Source organism: Papaver somniferum, unplaced genomic scaffold, assembly GCF_003573695.1.
Source record: "Papaver somniferum cultivar HN1 unplaced genomic scaffold, ASM357369v1 unplaced-scaffold_29, whole genome shotgun sequence".
In the NCBI taxonomy this organism is placed as follows: domain Eukaryota; kingdom Viridiplantae; phylum Streptophyta; class Magnoliopsida; order Ranunculales; family Papaveraceae; genus Papaver; species Papaver somniferum.
The window spans coordinates 1,635,971-1,659,922 of record NW_020639929.1 but is presented as its reverse complement, the minus strand read 5'-3'; the positions used below and the strand labels follow the sequence as shown (position 1 = coordinate 1,659,922).

Here is a 23,952-nt window from a genome sequence, read left to right as displayed (position 1 = left end):
ACTTTGGCTAAACCGAAACAGTGAAACATTTCCAGCTCATACCTGACATTTAAGATTCAAGTTTGCCTTGATTATTAGCACTCAGTTTTCGACTAGTTGTGATTTCCTTTGTTATTCAAAATGACAAGTTTCGTGCTCATAAGATGTCCATTGGACTTAAAAGAGGAGTAGTTGACAACCAGATTGAGCATAATTAATGAGAGAGCTGCAGTGAGAAAAGAGTGCTGGCACATTAAAAAGGGTGTCTGCCGCCGTCAACAAATATTAAAGAAAATGGTTTTTTTAAGATTTAATGGTCTGGTGTGTGTGGTCACTTTAGCTAGTAAAGTTAATTTACTAACCCACCACCAGCACCTCCACCTCGTTTAACTAGCCACCACCTACCTATTCAGCCTATTGCATCCTTCCACCACCATCAATCCTTTTTGTCGGTCTCACGCTGCCGTCTCCTCTCTCTTTCTTGACCCTTCCACTCTAAAATTTCAATCTAGCACACTCTGCCCTGTAATCAATACACAGTGACACACCACCCATATATCATGTACACATTACACAAAATGCCATGAACTCATGCATCAACTGACCATATAAAATGTCATGATTTCATTTCCTCCTCGGTCCACTTAATAAATTGCGATCTTGATTGGTTCATGACATCATTCATCAAAGTACAAACAGACATTTTCTTGACAAACTCACATTGAGGTGACACGTAGACACATAGTTTGTGGGACCCACATGAGATAAGACCACAATTTTCATCATGATCATCATGGGATATCTTACAAAATGGCAAGAATTATTAAGGCTTCGTGATTCCCCAAAGTAGACCGACAAAAGGGAAACTAATCCCACAAGATCGCCCGAACCAATCTATTAAATATAGTCCTGTGCATACAGTATCTTAGTTTAACTACCCTGATAGGCTTTTTGTCGCTGGAGGAAATCAAACGGTGGAGATTCGGTTTATTCTAAGTTCTTTTGCGAGGATCTCGAGGTTGACTGTTGATGACAGAAGGAAACTCTGATAAAGGACTGAGTCTTTAGCAGAGATGTAATGATGAGGTAAAACGAGGACATGGCACTTAATTAATGAAAACGTTAGAGGACAAATATGTCAATTTTGGTCTGAAAGGAACACAAATGTCAGTGTCATCTGTCTGTCAACCAAGAAGAAATTAGCATGGACAGAGTTACTAAGGACGGAGACGAGGTGGTGGTGGAGCACATATTTGACAATTCCCTTCGTCGGAACAAACAAAGAATGTGTTGTGTGGTGGGCTTTCTGTTTTGGGAAATTGGGTGGTGGGGATTGACGCCGGCGCACTTGCAATGTTACGCACTAACTGGTGTGTCTGTGCCGCATGGTGGGACTTCCCGACCTTAATCATGCGTCTAGCTCACGGCATAAACCTTCATATTACACACTTGTAATTGGTAATCCAAAATGGTAGCTCTAGATCCAAATGGTATTTTTTTTCCCTCACGCAATTGGATCAAACACAACTAGTCGTCTGATACAAATTGTATTAGAAAACCAGGGATTATATAGGAGATGATTTATCTCTCGTGTATTTTTTTCTGAAAATTCTCCTGCAACACATAAAGTGGTGGGACCAAACCCCCTATAACTCCTCGGTGTTTTCCAAGAGATGTTTGGATCGGAATTTTCTCAAGAGAAAATCCTCGATCAGTGTAGCATCTCTCGAACTATAAATTCTGAAAAAGTGGTATGATAAAAAAATTTGTTAGTTTTTGTCGGATGTGTGGTTTGCAAGTGCATTTCTTGCTTCGTTGGCTTCTTTGTAGATATGTTATATAGAATGTTGTGAGAAATTTCTTATCACGCTTCAAATTTCATGGATCATATCTTGCACATATAATATTTTACTCTGATTCTTGATGGAGTTAACTAGGATTGAACGCATACTTTTTCCTAGTACTTAGTTGTCGCAGTTTGCAGTGTCATGAGCATGACCTATGTTTTCCTTACTAATATCGTTGTTATCTTTAGGGAGGATGGTGCCGCTAATACAATCATATTAGTTGAGGAGGCCTTGCAGATGAAACAAAGGAAGTGATGTATGTTTTCTTTAAGGAAGTGGTACATGGTGAATGTCGAAGTGGAAGTGATGTATGTTTTCCTTAAATAAGTTGTACTTGGTGAATGTCAAAGTGGTCAAAAATTTTCGAGGAAGTGAGTATCCTCGAGGAATTTTCTTCAGGGAAGTGATGATATTTTCCTCAGGGAAGCACCAGTTATTCACGGCTTTGTGCATATCTTTCGAAAGTCCTTTTGGCCTAGTTGCTTGTCCCTATGATGGATGAACTGCGGTTTTGCTTGATCCTTTCGATCCACTGAGGAGGGTACGTAGACAACCACAATGAGTTGTACCATTAGTGATCCAGCACCTTGTCGCTCATATCATCTAATTATGAGGTGATTAGGATATTATGGTAACTCATATTATCTGATTTGGCAAAGTGGGGCAAAGGATGATTGATGTCACACTTGGTGAAGTAAGTTGAGTCCATTCCTTGGATGCTCATACTTCTTATCAATCTGTTCGATGTATGCATGCAACAATTGTGAATTGGGCATGGCCAGAAAAGAAAACTAAACTGGTATGCAATTTAGGGGAGCTTGCATAAGCCACTTGCATCACAAGGATGATGCAAGACAAGTATAGCATAAGCCTGCACTGATGCAGATGAACAAGTTATCACGCACTACATTATTTGGAAGTGAAGGACCCAAGTGTCGTAATTTAGCTTAAGAGTTGTCCAATTTGATGGGAAACGACCCCGAAGATCGAGAAATATGATTTATAAATCCACATGGTCATCAAAATTTATCCAAATTCCATCGTTTAGGGCTTCAAAAGGCCGTTTTTTCTATTTTAGGAAAGATTTTGTTTTCTTAATAATATCTTGGTTAGGAATATGAGTTAGAACGATGTGGAAACTAATTTTAAGGTATCATGCTTGAAAAACATGCTTGTAGCGGGAGATGGACGTGCGTTTGTCTGTCGAGAAGCAAAATTTTGAGACACAGTTACTGCGTCAGGAGTGGGGCATCAAAGAGTTTCCGACTGAATGGCTGGGTGCCGCAGGTTAGATTTTCCGGTCCATCACAACTCACTTTCAAGAGTAGTTTGATCATTTTCAAGACGATTATCCTTGTAAGGCGCTGATCATACATACTCGGACAAAAGTATAGCTTGATAGTGTCATCGCATAAAATATAGACATGGTTTTCTTAGTCACTAATTTTCTTGTAAATTTTGTGTTAAACGATGTTCATAGTTTTTTATTATTATATGTTGCATAAAATTCGAACTATTCTAAAAAATATTAAAATAAATAAATATATAATTTGTGGTAAAATATAATACAATTAAGGTTAAGCCAACGGTAAGGGCATCAAAATTTTGAGATAATAAATTATTAAAAATCTATGGCTGATCTAAGATACTACCTTAAACGTTAGGTAAATCTATAATTTGATGGTGTGAATGCATAAAATATAAAGACTCGAGTTTCTCATTTACCGATCTTCTTCTAGGATCATTCTTGACGTATTTTTGTAATTTGACATATATTGGGAAAAGAAATAAAAATTCAGACTTTGAAATAATTTTAATCGACATCCAAAACTCAGACTTATAATAAGGATAACCAAAGTTTATCCGATATACAACCTAGAACTCTATATAAAGTAATTTGATGGTATCGATAAGTACAAAGTTAGCATTTCTCAATCACTACTCTTCTTTTGGAATTGTTGTTAAATATTATCTGGCAGTAATTTTGATTATATATTATAAAAATTTGACTTCAACTCTGAAAAAAAAAAATCAAAGTAAAAATTAGGTACAACGTTTATGATATGATATAAAGCTACCCAATAATAGTGAGTTACTTATAATAAGGACATCGAAAGTTTACCTAAGATACTACGTAGAACTCTAATTATAGGTATATGAAATGACGAGGGTACCGAGTACGCCACGATATTTTCGATTTCAACCTACATACACACCATGAAAGAAATATTCCAACACGGGATAACTTGATAAATAGTCAGAGTTCGAAACATAAATAACTATAGGATCGTTACCAAGTGAATTAACGTACACGTGTATTTACTTTGATTATAAAGATAAACAACATAAGGAGGAAGTAAAGCGAATCACACAACACACAAGATTCTTTTAACGAGGAAAACTGCTTCGCAGAAAAACTCCGATACCTAGTCCATTTTTGAATATTCTCATAATTAAGTCATCGTACAAATTAATTACCACAACTTCGTATAGTTGACACCAAGTAAACACCCGTTAGTTAATCTGTTCCATCGGTATCCATGCATCTACAACTAATCCGTCATACACAGTTGAACCCTAGGATAAATTTCATTATCTTGAGTTGCTTCACCGGTGTGAAGACTTCTTCTCACAACTTCTTTGGATTGTTACCCAATATAGCAAAGGACTGAATATGGTTCAGTAACCAACTCACTTATCAATCTGCAAAATCTATCTTTAGATCATGGATAAAGTAAGTAAATAATCTTTCATTCAATTAATATAAGCTCCTTTAGATAAATATCAAGCAATGATAATGATAATCGAAACAATTAATATCAGTAAACAAGCTCTATCCAAGTAACTTAACAAGAAGAAGCGACTAGACAATTTGTTCGATCTTTACACAAGCCTTATGTTTATCAAGAAAACTGCTTAATGGATCCCATATAATCACAAAGGTCAGAAACCTACCAAAAAAAGTCTTCAAGTCTTCAATCTTAAATCTTCAAAGTAATTGTTGTAAGGAACTTGATTCCACTTTTCATAAACACATAAAAAATAGAGTCTGTTAGCGTTGAATGATCAACGGTTCTATCTACAAATATTGAATCATGAGATATGTAATAGTCAAACCCTCAAATAAAATCTAGCGGCGCTATATCATATGAGAAAAATCATATAATAAACAAGTTTGATGTATCAAGGATAACTATAACGTAATTTCTTAATCAAATCAATTAATAAAAAAAGTGGATTTAGTTTCCCACCAATGGTACCAATAAAAGCTTCTTGATCATGATACCAAAAAAAGATTAAATGAAGGAAACACAAGATGTTTCACCTAATTAGATTATTCCTATCTATTAACAAGTTGGCTTCTTATATAATCAAGATGTGTGTTGAGGGATAAGTCTGTAAGAATACAATCTCCACTATTTATATTGTTATAACCAATGCTTGATTAGAATATAAGGTATTTACCAATTTCTAAAATCCTTTAGATATACAATGAATGTTAATTTCCGAAATTAACAGTTACCAGTTATATTAATATTAGCTAGCGCACAACCATGTATTTTACTAATATAGTAACTAGAGATATGCTAACCTCTAGAATATGGTAAGCATATAATTTAGATATCTAAAAAGATAAAGAAAAAGTGCTTTTAGTATCATGCCTTGAGTACCAAAGGAATATACTTGAACATTAAGATATTATAGTTTAGCACATTTTCAAATCACTGTGTTGACATTTATGAATATTCCTAGTCTAATCCATATACACCTCAATATTTGCAGTAACCCGAAGATATATTAGGATAGGTCTGTACTTAGATCCTTAAGATCGGTCTAGTCATCCTTATTAGGGATCAGTTCTAATTTAGATCCTTACTTGGGATCGGTTTTTAAAATAGATCCTTATTATGGATCGATCCTTAGAATACATTCTCAATTCACCTTTTCAACTACGAAACAAGTTTCATAATTTATTTCCTTAAACCATGTAACTGAAATTGCTTTCAACTATAATTCCAAGGTACCAACTCATTCGGAAGTTCAACATGCTAAATAATACTCCCTTCATTTCAAAAAGATTATATCCTCTATTTTATTTCCGGCGGTTTCAAAATTATGTCCTGCTTTTGTTGATAGTCGTATTTTTCAAATCAACTCTCTAATATAACCTTAATGTTTTTATACTCATAAATTCATTTTTAATGGGACCCTATCTAGAATATTACAGAAATTTGTATAATTAACGAAACAAGTATATCATTCGTTCCTTTTAAAAGACATTATATTTGGCTCCAAAAATTAGATTCCTTATAGAATTTATACTCCATAAATTCGATATATTTTAATTTTCCTTTTTTATTTCCTATTTACAATCCTCATAACAATTTTAGGCAGTTTTCAATATTGTCATTTTTATTCAATAAAATAGATATATAAGTAAGGGTATTCAAGTAAAATACTATAGTCTCCTTAATATTTTGACAAAGTCAAAGCGGATAGTCTTTTTAAAACGGAGCGAGTGGCGAATTGCAAAACTGAAATTTCTTCCAAATATAATTCCAAGGTATGGATTCATCCGGAAGTTCTGCATACTAAAATAATAACGAATTACAAACTAGTGCAATGTCGATAATACAAAGTTTATAGATAAAATATGCTTCGTAACTCAATGCTGTAACACCGTAGTTTGATGGTGTCGATGCATAAAATAATAACATAAATTTCCCAATCACTAGGTTTGTTCTAGAATGGTTGTTAAATTCCATGTGCTTGTAATTTTGTATTATATTTTATAAAAGAAAATCAAATTCAACTATAAAAAAATCTATTGGACTGAAGCCGGGTCGTGTTAAATATAATAAGAGCATTCTAAGTTTATCCAGGGTACTACCTATACTTTAGGTAAAGCTACAGTTTTATAGTGTCCATACATAATAATGATAACAGATCTGACCAACCTGAATAAAATATTACTCTCTTACTTTTGAAAAAAGTTACTATCACTTTTCCAATTTAGCCTAACTTCCAAAAACGAAGGGAGTATATGAAGCGATGTAGTTAGTTAATACAAAACAATAAGTTTATAAAATAATTAAACCTTTGCAAGGATCTTAAGATAGATTCAATATCTAGTTAGCAAATAAACTTAAAACTCTGTATAAAATGAAGCAATTGATATTTTGTATGACAGGAGAAGATCAAAGAGGGAAACAAATATAGTTATGTGAAGGGAATTTTTTCTCAATAAAATCATTGATGATAAGCTATAACCTAGTCTAGTCATCTCACTTCCTCGTCATTGGAAGAAAGTCATGTAATTAAATGTAGGTAAAGCTACATTTTTGTCAACATAAAATATAAATACCACACTTTCTAGAATTGTCGACATTAGCAGTATGTTTATAGTTTTGCATTTTATTTTTGAAAAAAAAAATTAAATTCAAACTAAAAAATGACTATTCAACTAAATCTGAGACATATAGTAAGGGCACCCAAATGTTATCCAAGGTACTATACAAAACTCAGGTAAAGTTGTAGGTTGACTGTGATAATTTTTGAAATATATATAACGTGAATTTATGAATCATTAATCTTTTTCCCGAATTGTCCTTAATTTTTATATGCTGATAATTTTGTGTAAACTCGAATTTAAAATGGCGAGGTTATGGAGGACACCGTAACCTTTTCGATATCAACCTATGCATAAACACCTTATGTAACCTTACCGGAAAAATAACATCCAAAAGATTATTTCAACAAGGTGTACTTGGTAAATAGTCATGATTCGAACAAAGCTAACTATGTGATCGTTCCCAAGTTGTTTAATATACAAGTAAAATTAATTAATTATACATATGACAATAATTATAATGCGTAAAGTAAAGTAATGGCCGGAGACCCAAGATTTTGACCTTATTCAGTTTTGAATACTCTCATAATTAAGCCGTTATACAAATTGAATACCGCAACTTCGTATAGTTGAGACCAAGTAAACACTCATTCCTTCATTATCCCCGCGCCTACATATATTCTGGTCTACGCACCTGAATCGCAAGACATAGTCCATTATCTTGAGTTGATTCACCGCTGTGAAAATCTCCGCTCTCAACTCGTTTGGGTCATATCCCGAAACATCAAAGGACTAAATCTGTTTCAGTAACAAAATCACTGATCAATCATCCAAATAAATCTTTAAATAAGTGATAAAGTAGAGTAAATGAGCTTCTATTTACTCAATATAAACTCCTTTAATCAAATATCATACCAAGACAATGATTATCGAAATAATCTTAGTGAACAAGCTCTATCCAGCAACTTAATACAACTAGAGAATTTGTTCGACATTTCTACAAGTCTTATGTTTATCAGGATAAATGACTTGTTGATCCCAAATAATCAAGTATGCAAGAGGCAACACAAAGATTAGAAACCAAAAATAAGAAGTCTTCAATCTTCAATTTTTAACCATCAAAGTAACCGCTGCAAACAACTTGATTCCACTATTCATCAACATACACAAAATGAAGTATCACGGGTTGTGCGTTGAGATCAATCAATTAGAAAATCCAACCTTTGGTTATTGATTTACATTGATTTACACTTGAACATTGGTCTTTGGTACTGTTCAAGTTGCTCCTCTTATTCAATCGGGCTCGCAGATTTCTATTTGCAGATTTCTATTTTACTGATGGGAGCTTGGATTCTGGTGGTTGTGAAATAATGATTTGGAGATGGGTTTGGGGTTGAAAGATGAATATGTGCTGGGTTTGTGATCTAATCAGGCAAATAGTTATCAGAAACTACGTACGAAACCGAGATCTTAAAAGATGGTATGGAGTTTAAGTCCACGTCAACTTCCACGTCAGATGCCATGTCAGACAGGGAGACATCCGTCGTAACAGAGTTAATGGACTCAGAAATTGTCATGGTTTGGACTTCTTTCCATACATGCTTAATGATTTTCCTTTGTGCTTGCCTCCTTTTACGCCTTCTTTTAACTGCTCCATGATGACCAGATCCTCTAGGAAGATTTTTGAAATTCTTGGCAGAATTGTAATCTTCAAACTTTCCCATTACAGGAAAGGTATCATTAATCACCAGAAGAATAGGCTGATACGCAGTATGAGCTGCTGAAGGAGCAAGGTCAACAACATCCCTGCAGTTTAGGAGATAATTTCTCTTTTTTCTTCTACTTACTTCCATTTGGTCCGAATTCTGTGCTAAGAGATCCAAATTCGACGGTAGTTGAATATTTATTTTCCGTCAAAGAGAGAAGACTTGTTGGTCACGACAACATGAGCAATGAACATGTGTTTACCAAAAAAAATCTTGATGACTCTTGGAATTGAATTGATTCCGTTCTTGTTCCTGATCTTCATACGGATACCACTAATTCCTTGCAGCCTCAGTGTTGCAAGATGAATCAACAAAACATCCCCACATATATTGGCAATTTCATGTAGGACATCTAATGACCAAAACTGAAATGGAACCCATAAATTTCAATGAAGAACTCATAGTTATGTATCACAAGGTATTTCCAAATATGGTTGTGCCATCTGTGAAAGTTATTTGTCTGCATGGAACAATGCTTGTGAAGAATTAATTGGAAAGATTTCAAAAATAGAACTTATTTTTATATCTCTGCATAAATCTTGACCGATACATTCCATGAATTCACTGCCACTGGTGTTGAGATGAGAAAAGCGTCATTCCAGGCTCCAAGTTGATTTGGTTTGTTGTTGATTCTTAAAAATGCACCATACTTTGATTGTTTTGCCTCTACACAAGATATATTTTCCAATATTTCACAAAGAAAGAGAGTTTGAATCTTTTTTACTGGGACGAATGGATGTTTTTTTTTTTGTTGGGGGTGGGGGATTGCTCATAACAGTTTGAGCATATGTTTTGCGGTTTGATGAAGATGGTCGATGGTTCAGTTGGTATGAAAGGATGAATTGGGTTTGGAGGGTTGGCGATGGAGGTGGATAAATTGATTATGGATTCCAAGGCTGAAGCAATGGCAAACCAACCATCAAAGTGATTACCGGATGTGATGTAGATTGAAACTGGATAAGCCTTAGAGCTAGGTCTTGCAAGAGTGAGGTGGATGAAAAATCCATTAGCATTGGATTGTTTCGTCACACAGAACCAAATGTTATTGTCACTTAACTTCCATACTCTTTTACCAGAATCTCAATTCTTTCCAACTTCGAATAACAAACTTCGCAGATCTGAGGCAAGAAGTGATGAGAAAACCCGCATAAAAAAGTGATGAGAAAATGGCTTTTATAGAACCATGAGTATGAAATTCTGTGAGAGTGATAGATGAGGATGTGATTGATTTGGAACATGTGAATCTAAAAATTTTCCTATCGATTTGAACGTGTCGGTGTTAGGAAGCCATGGCAGAAGGATGAAAGTGAATCCTAGGAAACAACACGGATGGGGCAGCTAGAGGTCATCCGGGTTTTGCAGGAGCGGGTATCATTTGAAGAAACGATAAAGCTATCACAATCTTAGCCATCGCACAACCTCTCGGGATAACAACCTCCCTCACCGCCGAAACTTGGGCCGTGCTTATCGCGACAAGAATGGCTACAGATCGAGAATGGCCAAAGGTACAATTTGAAACGGATTCAGAAAACCTCCTGCATTTTTTAAACTCAACAACCGAGCCACCTTGGTACTTAATCAATATGACAGCAGAAATCAAAACTAGAACGGCCCACATTCCACATTGCACCGTAAACCACAATTACAAGGAAGGGAATCAGGCGGTAGATGGGCTAGCAAACAAAGCGGCAGATGACAGCGCTTCAACGCTTAATCATATAACGCCACTATGCATTAGTCCTATTGTAATGGCATACTCTATAGGTACAAAGTACCCCCGTGTAGTTTCATCCTAATCTTAATAAAACTTATGCTTCAAAAAAAAAATACATATACATATATATATATATATATTTCTTTTTTTTTTTGAAAAAGAATATTGTTAGATCCTACCTGCTTAAGATTTGCATACCATCTTGTATAAATCTGAGCTGAACTTAGAATTTTATTTTATTTTATACAGTAACAAGAAAGTTTATATTTAAGGAAAAATAAGTTACAAAATTTATATAGAGAAATAAGTTACAATATTTGAATTGTAGTCATTTTTATAGGAGTCTAAAGTTTAATAAGTATCTTTTGAATATTAGTTTCTAATTCATTGTCGCTTGGACTCTAACGAAAAATTGGTGCGAATCTTATAAGATAGTATCCATATAAGATGGCCCATGGATTCTCCCTCTCCGAAATACTATCTATGAGACATTAGGTGAATGGGCAAAATCTGATGACCTCGTTTGAATAACATTATCGGTTGAATTAAAATATGTGGATGATAGTTACAAAATTGTACGTCTCGGGGTACACTCATTTTTAATTGAAGTGTAGAGTTTTATAAAAAGAACATCACCAGAAAATTAGTTTTAAATTAGTTATTGTTTCTGATTTGCAGGAAAAATGGCTTCACCTTGTCATGATGATGATGATAGTGTCATTTTAACCATAGCGTCAGATCCTTCCCCTTAGGTATATATGTGTAAAGCTATTGGAAGCCACGGAGGCCCACAGCCCGCAATGACTGCATTTTAACCTATGGGCTAGTCACACGACTCAGCACCCCATTTTTTTTTCCGTTTTACTTTCATACTTTCATGGAATCAACTAAGGATTATAAACGTTGTGTGACAAAAGTTTCGGAAAATTTTCTGAAATTTCCTCCCACTAATGTTGTAAGACTCACTCAAACAAAGATACAAGTAAATTCTTAGGTAGGTAAACAAAGATTAGTGCTGATACCACCACAGAGGTGAAAATCTACCACCACTCCAGTCGGTCTTCCACTTACTACTACTTTGACAAAATATTTGTGAAGCATTATTTCTTAATCAATTGGTAAAAGAATTCAAACGGCCATCAGCTAGTGCGTATCATTTAGACATAATTTGCCAACAAGAAATCAGCAATGCATGTTGGTCAAACTAAAAAGAAACAAGTCTATATGCATTGGCCAAGCTAGAAAAGAAAAAGAAGGTCTGCTGTTAGATTCAAAAGCAATAGAAGTCCTCAAAAAGGAGACTGGGTCTAGCAAATAAGGGTAAAGACTGGCTCAAGCGGAAAAAAAAAACGTGAACTGGACATAGAAAACGGTCTCTTCAGTGCAAGTCTCCACACCAACTTATTCCTAGAGTCAAAATTAATATCAACAGATCAGTTCTCCCAAAATTGTTACAGGGAATTATCAAATTTTTACATAGATTACCAAGTAAAAAAAACTCTTCAATCTTTATAGATTTTAAATCTTTCATAAATTTTCAGTAACCCTTGCAACAACCTTGAGTTCTCCAGATCCGCACCACCACCTACACGATATTCAGATTTCGATTCCCTAAGAGTAAAAATGTCAGCAGTTAGTTTGGAAACACAATCCCAAGATAATTTTCAAAGCATAAAAACGAAAAAATAATTTCATATGAAGAAAATTAATTTTATTTCAGACTTCTGGAGAAGTGCTGCATAAGACATGGTAATAGCCCGTTTGGATATACATCTACTTTTTGATTTCTAGAAGTCAAAAAGCAAGAAATCAGTTTGGATGTAGAATTTCAAAACAACTTCTACAAGCAGAAAAATCGACTTTTTGTGAAGCAAAATATCTGGCCTTCTGACTTCTGTTTCTGACTTTTACTTCAGAAGAAACAGAAGTCAGAAACAAAATTGTATCCAAACGCGCGATAAGGAGATGAATCCGGACGTTATTCAAATTGAGGCCCATGCTCAAGTGGTGATAAAAGCTGTTACTGAAGATCCATGGGTAGTGCAATGGCAAAACATAAACTTAATTAGAGAAATAAAACATTTGAGTTCTTTTTTCAATTCCTTCAAATTTACTTTTGTTAGATCGTCTAACAAATTTACTTTTGTTAGAAGAGATGATAATCAAGTTGCTAATTCAATTGCCAAAAATATTAGAGTTTCGGCAGCTAATATGCATAAGTTTGATAATTTCGGGCAAGACATTTGTGATCTTTTTTCAATTTGTTAGATTTTCTAACAAATTTACTTTTGTTAGAAGAGACGATAATCAAGTTGCTAATTCAATTACCAAAAATGTTAGAGTTTCTGCAGCTAATATGCATAAGTTTGATAATTTCGGGCAAGACATTTGTGATCTTTTAGTCCAAGATCAAATCAATGTATTCATGTTTAATCAATAAATTTCTTTTTATCAAAATAAAAATAAAAATAAAATACGGTAGATCGTCTCATTGGTAACTTCATTTGCCTAAAACCAATTATTAATCCGACTGACACAGTCTCTATTCACAAATCTCTTCACCAAAATTGCCACAAACCAGTAGAATCCTCCATGTTCACCATTTGGCGAATTAGTTCTACCGTTCCAGCGAGGCTAGTCATCATATCATAAAGAGAAGAAAAACCCTCCCAACTACTTAACGATAAAACCCCCCCTGTGTTGACAGAGCAGCAGCACCCGTCTAATCTTAGTTTTTCTTTCTTTCCCATCATACCTCTCTACATAAAACCAAAAAATGTCACTGTCACGTCATTTCCACTGCAACAATTTAACACCACCTTACAGCCTACACTCCACACAGGCCTAGCTGACCATCAGAAATTTCTCCCTCACCCACTTTTTCAAATGTCGAATGTCATCAGTACCATACATACATACATACATCATCACCTCATATCATCATATCAAAAAAAAAAAAAAAAACAATCAAAAAATTTGAAATTACTAAAAAAAAAAAAAAAAAAAAAAAAAGACAAAAATCGAGGATGCGCATGCAAAACCCTCATAATTTTGTCCTCCCTCACCCACGCAACCTTTCCATCTCCCATGCCTTCGTTTTTTTTTAAGCTTCCCCGATTCCAATAAGCATGAATCTCCTTACATCCTCTCAAACCCCTGCTTTCCCGCTTATTTACACTCCTGCCACCCCACTCAATTTCCCCAAAATTCCCATAATACCCTCCAATAATTCAAAAAAACTATACCCAGGGCGCCCACCTCACTTAAATCTAGAGGGTTAGTAAGTGGAAATACAGTACGAACAGTGATATTGCCGCCAATATATGGTCCATGGGTAAAAACGGGACAAGGGTGAATTGGTAATTTCGGACTGTACAGTTTTTGTTTTTTACTATTTACACAGTAAAAGAGAGAGTGCTGAAGCAAACTGTGAAATGTGCCAGCGAGAAGTACTAAAAGGATATGAAAAAATGGCTTTTTTGCTTCCTCAAATTAGGGTTTCTTTTTAGGTTCTTCTTACTGCAATAACAATAAGAGACCTTCCTCATCATCATCTTGACTCAGAACTCATCTCCTTCTTCATTTTTCTCAGTAAAAACAGGGTTCAGAAGCAGAAATCTCCATGGGATAAGTGTTGAAGAAGTTGATAAGAAGATGTTTCAGAGATTAGGAACGATAATAATAAGTTAAAATTATTGTTAATAATTTATTAAGGATAATTAATTTGTCTTTCTGAAATCTATTTGGAAGAAGAAAGAAAATTTACTTGGATCTTGAGAAAATTTTGGAATTTTTGTTTGTTCACAGTTCAGAAATCCAAGAAATCTTGTTTATTTAATTAGTGCGTTGAAGAGGAAGAGTGCCGTAAATTATCTTCTGTTTGGTGAATCGGTGTACAAAACGATTCGACTCGTTCATCCTCAGCCGCGTAACCCAACAACAAGAAATTTCAGATATCGAGAAGAAAAAAAAAAATCTGGTTAGTGTGTTGAAGATAATCTTTTTTTTTAGTGCGTTTTTTTTTTTTTCACTTTTCTTTTTAAAAGCTATGCCTATTTTCAGTTGTTTCAGTCCTGCATTTTTTTACCACCTCTGAAAAAAGAAAAGTTAGGCTTGATTTTCTTTTCTTGAGTATTAATTTGAGAAATTCTTGTCAATTTCAGATTTCTCAAAGGAATTGGAGCTTTCAGTTTTCTTAAGTCTCTTCAATTAATGGTTTGGATTTCTGATTTGAAGTTTAGTGAGAAAGGTTGATAGATCTTTGTTGTTGGATCTTTATACCATTTTGAAGTTAGTTAATAAATTGGAGTTTAGAGAAAGAAGAGATGATGGCTGTAACTGCTGCTGCATGTAAGGATGGTAAAGGAGTAATGGATAATGGGAAGTATGTGAGGTATACTCCTGAGCAAGTTGAAGCACTTGAAAGGCTTTATCATGAATGTCCGAAACCATCTTCGATTCGTCGTCAACAGTTGATTAGAGAGTGTCCTATTCTCTCTAATATTGAACCTAAACAGATCAAAGTTTGGTTCCAAAACCGGAGGTATCAATTAACTAATCAATTTTACAGTAGAAATTTTCATCAACTTTTTGAAGTGGTTGTTAAAGTTGAGTGATTTATTGATAATGGTGGTGTTTTTGTTTGGTTGGTTAGATGCCGAGAGAAGCAGCGGAAAGAGGCGTCACGTCTTCAAGCTGTTAATCGGAAGCTTACGGCTATGAACAAGCTTTTGATGGAGGAGAATGATAGGTTGCAGAAACAAGTTTCACATTTGGTGTATGAAAATGGTTACTTTCGCCAACAGACTCAGAATGTAAGAAAGCCCCTTGAGTGGTTAGGATATCAATTAATTTTTTCATTAATTAAATCTCATTCGAAAATATATTAAAGTATCAAATAAACAAAGTTATTGATAGTTAAGATATTTCAGAATTTGTTACGGAGTAGAATTAATTAGTGTACCATGATAGTTCAAAATAGTCCCTGAGTTACGTAAGTTTTAATGGTTTTTGCCGTTATTGTTGTTGACAGACGACTCTTGCCACCACGGACAATAGTTGCGAGTCAGTGGTAACCAGCGGTCAACACCAATTGACGACTCCTCCGCATCCTCCACGGGATGCAAGCCCTGCAGGGTGAGTGGGAATTTCTAGTTAGGTCAAATTTCATTTTTGATATTCTTGTGCTTTGTGTCGACTTTCTTGTTTTGTTGACGGGTTTATACTTTGTATTTTTTCCAGACTTTTGTCCATTGCAGAAGAAACTTTAACAGAGTTTTTATCGAAGGCCACTGGGACCGCTGTAGAGTGGGTCCAAATGCCTGGGATGAAGGTTACTATCTCAAACTTCCTATTTTCAATGCTATTGTTTATACTTGTTCAACAAAATGAATCGTCGATTCCTCGACCTAGCCTTTTGCACTTCACTTCAAGCGGAAATACTTTCTTGAACACGTGGATGCCGCGAGGGTAGTTGTTGGACCACACATTCTCCAAATAGGGTGCAATGTGGTTCCTTACGTAGTACTATCTGGAGTCAAATAGCAACTTAGAATGCCAAACCTGGTGCACAAGTAGCACAACAACGTTGAATTGCAATGTTCTTGTAAACCATGCCCGAACTTAACTATTTGTCACTACCCTCTGTTACTACTCCATTTCCAAATTTGCATTCAAGACAATTCTTTAGTAAAGTAATGTTGGTTGTTCTTATTCCCTCTGATCTATGCAGCCTGGTCCGGATTCCATTGGAATCGTTGCTATTTCACACGGTTGTACTGGAGTGGCAGCACGAGCCTGTGGCCTGGTGGGTCTAGAACCTACAAGGGTAAGTTGTCTGGTCATGTTCCATTTCACATGTACTGTGTGCTCAGTCTTCTGGAGTCTCAGTGATTGGTTGCAAGAAGGTTTAATTCACTCAAACTGTATTTCTCTAGGTCGCAGAAATCCTCAAAGATCGGCCTTCGTGGTTTCGCGATTGCAGAGCTGTGGATGTTGTGAACGTGCTGCCCACTCCGAATGGTGGAACCATGGAGCTGCTATACATGCAGGTTGGTCCTACTCATCTGATGCATGTACTTCCTCTATAGGACACTAATATTGACTTGCCTAATGGATTTTTGAATGTTCGGCATCTTCTGTAGCTGTATGCCCCAACAACATTGGCTCCTGCTCGTGATTTCTGGTTGCTGCGCTATACTTCTGTGCTAGAGGATGGTAGTCTTGTGGTAAGTAACATGCCAGTTGTTCTTTTCAAAACAAAATAAGAATCTGGAATGACATTTTGTTATCCTTCATTTTATCATGTCGAGTTTTTCGTGACACCACACATTGTTTAATGGGCAGGTCTGCGAGAGGTCGCTCAGCAGCACACAGGGAGGTCCAAGCATGCCACCAGTACAGCATTTTGTGAGAGCAGAAATACTGCCAAGTGGGTACCTCATAAGACCCTGTGATGGGGGTGGATCAATAATACACATTGTTGATCATATGGATTTGGAGGTACATGCAGTCACCTATTGTTGAATAGTGATTCTTTTGTAGTTTGTAGCCAATCAATGCAGACGACAAATATTTTACAACACCCAAATAACATCGGAATTAAATTTCCTGAACCAGCCATCCAGTGTACCAGAGGTGTTGCGCCCACTGTATGAATCTTCAACTGTACTAGCTCAAAAGACTACAATGGCGGTAGGACAATTCAACTTCTTCTCATGCAAATAGTTGTTAATTTGTAACGTAAATGTTATATTGTTTCGTTGCTTTACTGTTTTACACAGGCTTTACGCCAGCTAAGGCAGATTGCCTTGGAGGTTTCTCAATCAACTGTCACTGGTTGGGGTAGGAGGCCTGCAGCTCTACGTGCACTTACTCAGAGGCTTAGCAGGTGAGAGATAATGATGCTTCAAGATGCCTTAAGTTATGATATTCTGATCGGATATTGATTGATATTCTGTTGCAGAGGTTTTAATGAAGCTCTCAACGGCTTTACTGATGAGGGATGGTCAATAATGGGAAATGATGGGATAGATGATGTCACCATCCTCGTCAATTCATCTCCTGGAAAACTGATGGGGGCAAATAACTCTTTCATCAATGGGTTTTCAGCTGTGAGTAATGCAGTACTATGTGCTAAGGCATCCATGCTTTTGCAGGTTAGGATACTGACCCCTAGTGGTTTTATTTTTCTTTTAACTGCTGGTATTTCGTTTCATGTCTATTAGAGAGCATTCTTTACATTTGTTGATTTCATTTTGGTTTGCAGAATGTGCCTGCTGCTGTACTCCTCAGATTTCTTCGAGAGCATCGATCTGAATGGGCAGATAGTAGCATTGATGCGTACTCAGCTTCTGTTGTCAAAGCTGGTCCCTTTAGCTTACCAGGGGCTCGATTTGGCGGTTTTGGGGGCCAGGTTATCCTTCCACTGGCTCACACAGTAGAGCATGAAGAGGCAAGTTATCGAGTTCATTTTGTTTCAGTTACCTTTGAACTATAACCAGTGAATGGTGGTTTCATCAGTACTTGACATTTTTTTTCTTTTGCTTTTAAACAGTCACTGGAGGTCATTAAACTGGAAAATGTGGGCCAATGTCAGGAGGACTCAATTATGGCTAAAGATCTGTTTCTTCTACAAGTATGTATACTTTCCCGAATCCAGTTGGCCAATTGCATTTCGTTTACTTTATGCCAAGCAGCTAAAGGGTACACCAAAAGTTAAATCTTTTGTTACAAAATTTGTTAACCATGGACAATTTTGGAAGTTATTTTCCAGTCACTCAAGTCCCTTAGTGTAGGCAGAAGCTTGTCTAGAGCATGCTTTCATGTATTAAAGATATACGAAGAACAGCTCTTTTCTGATGACTGTTCTCTGGTCCTATTCACTGCTCATATCACATGTTGTCACTGTTTCCAAACATGAAATGAAATAGGGGAATTGTTATCTTCTCTTTTTTTCCCCGAGGAGTGACACGTTGAATCCATTGTTGACTTGTTGGTGTTCTGTATTTCACTTCCACAGCTTTGTAATGGGCTGGATGAGAATGCTGTTGGCACCTGTGCTGAACTCATCTTTGCTCCCATGGATTCCTCCTTTGCTGATGATGCACCTCTCTTACCTTCCGGTTTCCGTATTATTCCTCTCGATTCTGGATTGGTAAGTTTCTTTATTGCACACTGTTGTATATGAAGCATTAATTTTTCCTTGTGCTCAAATGTGTCAGTGTACCATTTTTTCCTACTAGTTATCCCATAGTTCCTGTTGTTAATGTGTCGCTTATGTGTATGGCAGGATTCTTCCAGTCCTAATCGCACACTTGACCTTGCTTCTGCTCTTGAGGTTGGGCAACCTAGAAACAGAGCTTCGGGTGATTATGCTAGCAACGGTAGCAGCTTGAGATCAGTGATGACAATAGCATTTCAATTTGCGTTCGAGAGCCACCTCCAAGAAAATGTAGCATCCATGGCCAGGCAATATGTGCGAAGCATTGTATCATCTGTTCAGAGAGTAGCATTGGCTCTCTCCCCCTCTAATCTTAGTCCTCACTCTGGTCTGAGGCCACCACCAGGATCTCCTGAAGCACAAACACTAGCTCACTGGATCTCTAACAGTTACAGGTGAATTCAAAGTTCGCCAATTGCACATTCGTTATTTCGACTGTAACTGTTTAGCTGAGACCTGCTATTTGCATTCCTTGATTTCATGGTTGTTTGATTTTTATTGTGCATGTGTCTCCTAAAGAGAACATTCATAGCGCCACGTCTAACTTCTGCATCTCCATGATAGCTAAAAAATCTGTTTACCCCAATCGTTTCTATTTCTCTCTATTTTCTTGTAAATTTTGTTGACTAATTGCGCTTTGGAATTTTTTTTAATGAACTGATAATCTGATATTTTCTTGGTAGACGTTTCATGGGTGCGGAGCTTTTAAAGTCCAATGGCGAAGCAAGTGAATCTATTCTTAAAACACTTTGGCATCAGTCTGACGCAATAATGTGCTGCTCCATAAAGGTCTGAACCTGTTTCTTCTCCATGTAATATTTGAACTAAATAGCCACAATGCATCATGGGTGTAACTCACTTGGCTGATTGATTAACACCCACATGATTTACCCTGCCAACTGAGCTTTCATTTTTTATTTGTCAAGTACTTATCTTGTCCCTTGGGAAATACAGCTTCCATTTGAACTTGTAAATTTTGACGAATAGTGCGAGTATCTGATGCTCTGAATTAAGTGACTGGTGCTCGTTTAGTATGATCTTGATAGCAGGTTATTTTACAAGGAACTAGAATAGGATGCTGCAAACTGAATTTATTTTTGTTGTCAGACGCTTCACTGTCTTATGTTGGACATATACCAGCATGTCTGCTAGAAAGGCCAATAGTTTAACTTGTAGATCAAAAAATTATTCAACTTTAGCGATTGACTGTTTGATGTTCTGTGGTTATTTATGTTGTCAGATGCTTCACTGTCTTATGTTGGACATATACCATCATGTCTGTTATAAAGGCCAATAGTTAACTTGTAGATTAAACTATGATTCAACTTTATGATGGACCGTTTGATGTTCTGTGGTAATCTCTGTCGTATTTGGTTTCTCAGTCAAGCGCTAATCCTTTCGTTACAATTATACAGGCACTTCCGGTGTTCAACTTCGCAAACCAGGCAGGTCTTGACATGCTTGAGACAACTCTGGTTGCCCTCCAAGACATAACTTTAGAAAAGATATTCGATGACCACGGGAGAAAGACTCTATATGCTGAGTTCCCACAGATAATGCAACAGGTTTGTTGAGTGGCTTCTAATTAAGAAATTTACTCAATTTTTATATAATATTAATTCCGTCAGAAAATGAAATATGTTACGAATATTGGAGTGCATTTCATATTTTTCTCAACGTACCAGAAATTTAAATGGTGGAAACCATGTTAGACAGCATAGTGGTGTAAATATATAAAAAAAAAGAAGCTTCATACTCTATGGAAATCCATGGGAAAGGATATTATTATCTAGATGTCACATAGCAAGAACTGTACATTATATGCAAGTTGTCTCACATGGAAATGATCTTATGATTAATTTTGGTGATCTTTTTATGCCATCTTCACCAAAGCTGTCCTTCGAATCCTTGAACTTAGGAGTTCCGTAATTGGGTTGTCGGAGATCATACAAACAGAAATCTTAATTCTGTTCAGCTCGACCAAGCATCCAAATTTAGATTTGTTAAAACATTCTCTTGTCTTTTGTTGAAGTCATATATATGTTTACTAGTTTGTTTCGTTCTAATTATACTTGCTCTGTTGGTTGTTATTAGGGTTTTGCATGTCTTCAAGGTGGCATTTGTCTCTCCAGCATGGGGAGGCCAATCTCATACGAGAGAGCAGTTGCTTGGAAGGTGTTGGATCAGGAAGAAAATGCACACTGTATCTGTTTCATGTTCGTCAACTGGTCCTTTGTTTAGTTTCAATACTAGTTCCTTAAGGTTCAAGAGACGAAAACCTGGACTTCTCTTTTTCTTTGCTAGGATTCTCTTTTGGAATGTAAACATATTGCCACAGGCATAAACTAGGCTTAGAACAATAGGGCTGGTTGATTCTGGCAACTTTTTTTCAGTTTTTTGGTTCATCATACTTGTTGGTACTTTGCGTTGCGACTCTTCTACACTACTTAATTACTATGTTAATTATTAGGGAACTCTTCTAAACATCTTATGTTCATACCTATCTTGTTTTTCTTTGCATTACTCCAAGAAGGTTCACCAATTTTATCTTCGGAAGTTGTAAATTTAATGATAAATGTAGTTGAACCCTGAATTCAATATTAAACAAGAAACAACACATCATTATAACATTGAACCAAAATTAGTTTGTGTTGCTTGTTTCACCTAAAGCAAGACATACTGGTTCATGTTGTATTGTGTTGTTGTTTTGTATTGAACAAGCATCCAATTACATATATATCATTGTAAACGTTTGAAATAAAATTGGTGAACCTTTTCTTGAGCAGCGCAGAAAAACTGTCTCTCCCATTTCTTCTTTTATGCTCTGTTTCATTACTTTTTCATTTTTATAAACATCAATTGTTTGCATTACAATCTGTTAACTTCACATGTTTCTACTCTAGAAGCCAACTTGAAGACATAACAGTAAGAGAGCTGTAGTGCACTTGAAGGGAAGGTTATAGTACTTGAAAATGACATAAATCATCAAAGCATATTATGCACTTCATTACAAATTGAGACTTGACATTGGGGAAATCATGAGTTGCACACTACGGAAGACTCAAAGATCTATTTTTACCGGTGACTGAACACTTGCAAGTTCTAAAATGTTTCAGAGTTTATACGTAAGAAAGACTTCTGAATGTCCCATATGTTTTGGGGTGCGTGGACGTACCTTGGTGCTGTATTTCTTAGTTTTGTTTTGTTTTGTTTTATTTTGTTTTGATGCACTGAATTTCTTAGGTATCTCACATGTATCGGGTTTTTGTTAGCTGTTGTATTTCTCATGTACCTTGCAAAACTGGTAACCGGTACCATATATTGCAAGAGCTTTCCTAGGACACATTGCAAATTCTGGGCCACAAAGAAGCAAATTTAAGGTCGCATGGCAAAATCAGGGTTACACCATTTTATCTAGGTTACATCACATTTTTGGTCACTAGCCAGACTGTGTGTCGTGATGACAACTTCTAAATTATGGGTCAGATTACTACTGGTAACGAGACAAATTTTTGGTCCTGGAAATAATTTGGGGTAGTAGGATGATTTTATTTTAAGCTCCTGGAGCATATTTGAGTTAATTTCCCAAATTTGGTCTCTGAAATTTGTCCATTTTATCTCATTATGGACAACGTAGTTAACCATCTTAGAAGACCCATAATACTTCTGGTACAGGGTAGTTTTTGGGACTGAAAAATAAAATCAATCGGTGAACCTAGTTGTGCCGGAACCAGAGGCACATGTTATTTCCTAGGAGCCTTAAATGAGTTATCAACCAAGTTTAATGAAAACAACAATTCTTAACCAGTTCCCAAATTTAAACTCTCAACAAAACCGCTTGTTCACGTAAGATGCTTATCTGGGGAGTTTTATGCTAAGTTTTATATGATTTTTGTATGAGACCCAGTAATTTTTAGAAAAAAAATCATTTATTTTCATTTTCAGAATATGCGGTCGTAGAAATGTTTAAATTAGCAGTGTCTACAACTACTGAAAGAATAATCTATCGGAGTATTTTGACCATCGGATTGTCTTTCCTAGGGCCTGGTATGGAGTCAGCTGCCTTCACTCATAAATTTACCATTAGGACAAGACAAAACCGATCAAAGTAAATAGATGGAGATCTTTTTTAGTTAGAGATTAAGCTTAATTAGATTCTGCTTTTCTTTTGTTACTTTATAATAGTGGCATGTCTTTGCCAAACTTTGTCCTAAGAAAATCATCCAAACTAATCAAAGGAAGCTTGAAACAACACTTTTGAAAACTTGGACACGGTCAACTCTGTCTGAGTTCCTTAATCAGTCAGTTTTCTTTCTAATATAAAAGCTCTTTACGTATATCCGTTTCTGTATTATATTTATTTTTTGATATTTTGATATTATATATTTATTTTTTGATATTATATTTATTTTTTGATATTTTATATTATATATTTATTTTTTGATATTTTCATTAGAGATAATAAACAAATAAAAAGTAGAGCACTGAAGTAAATGATTAAAGGCTTTGAAGCTAATAAAGGATACAGTCACACACTTATTTCCATAGAAAGTAGATAGATGAAGATTTGGTCTAGCTTTCGTGTAGCAAACAAACTCAAACACCTAACTTATGCATTAAGATTTAAAGAGGGATGGGCAGTGAAAATAAAGCCTCCTTTACATCATCATTTACCATCACAGAGAAAATTATGCATGGCATGGGAGAACTTTGGTTTTGAAAATGAAAGGAAACATTACATGAGCTCAATAGTTTTTAATTATTGATAGAAATAGTTGCTGACAAATTTTGAAATACTTGGGGAGCTAACAGTGACAAATATTATTAAGTAGATGTACATTTCCGAATTTGACGTTTTCTTTAGCCTTTCAGCAAGACATTTTTATCTGAACATTTGCCAACAAAACCAATTATTAAACATTATGTTGAACTAAACTCCACTTTATTATGTTTCATAATAATTGGTGTATAAAGGAAGAAGCACAACACTAAACTCTGCCAGTAGTACATGATTGAGCACTGATAAGTCCACCAAATAGTATTTTGTCTCATCACTTTTCAGTTTCCATCCCCTA

At 35.7% G+C, this 23,952-nt stretch overlaps 1 protein-coding gene across 1 annotated transcript; it reads left to right on the top strand.

Annotated features, from left to right (window-relative positions):
- The first annotated feature begins 14,075 nt into the window (after nucleotides 1-14,075).
- Nucleotides 14,076-21,378, top strand: LOC113341330 (homeobox-leucine zipper protein ATHB-15-like). Its single transcript, XM_026586244.1, has 19 exons — nucleotides 14,076-14,635; nucleotides 14,820-15,199; nucleotides 15,311-15,470; nucleotides 15,689-15,792; nucleotides 15,898-15,988; nucleotides 16,388-16,483; nucleotides 16,593-16,706; nucleotides 16,800-16,883; nucleotides 17,002-17,157; nucleotides 17,275-17,349; nucleotides 17,439-17,545; nucleotides 17,621-17,813; nucleotides 17,924-18,109; nucleotides 18,212-18,292; nucleotides 18,677-18,811; nucleotides 18,947-19,272; nucleotides 19,561-19,666; nucleotides 20,293-20,442; nucleotides 20,972-21,378. Exons 2-19 carry the CDS (start codon nucleotides 14,982-14,984, stop codon nucleotides 21,116-21,118), a joined length of 2,529 nt encoding a protein of 842 aa, XP_026442029.1. The 5' UTR covers nucleotides 14,076-14,635; nucleotides 14,820-14,981; the 3' UTR covers nucleotides 21,119-21,378.
- Nucleotides 21,379-23,952: the final 2,574 nt, after the last annotated feature.

Excerpts from the sequence above, each read along its gene's own strand:
- LOC113341330 (XM_026586244.1), top strand. The coding sequence starts at position 14,982 with ATGATGGCTGTAACTGCTGCTGCATGTAAGGATGGTAAAGGAGTAATG. Across the intron at positions 15,200-15,310 it reads GTTTGGTTCCAAAACCGGAG|ATGCCGAGAGAAGCAGCGGA; the intron begins GTATCAATTAAC and ends TTGGTTGGTTAG. Across the intron at positions 17,350-17,438 it reads CTCAAAAGACTACAATGGCG|GCTTTACGCCAGCTAAGGCA; the intron begins GTAGGACAATTC and ends TGTTTTACACAG.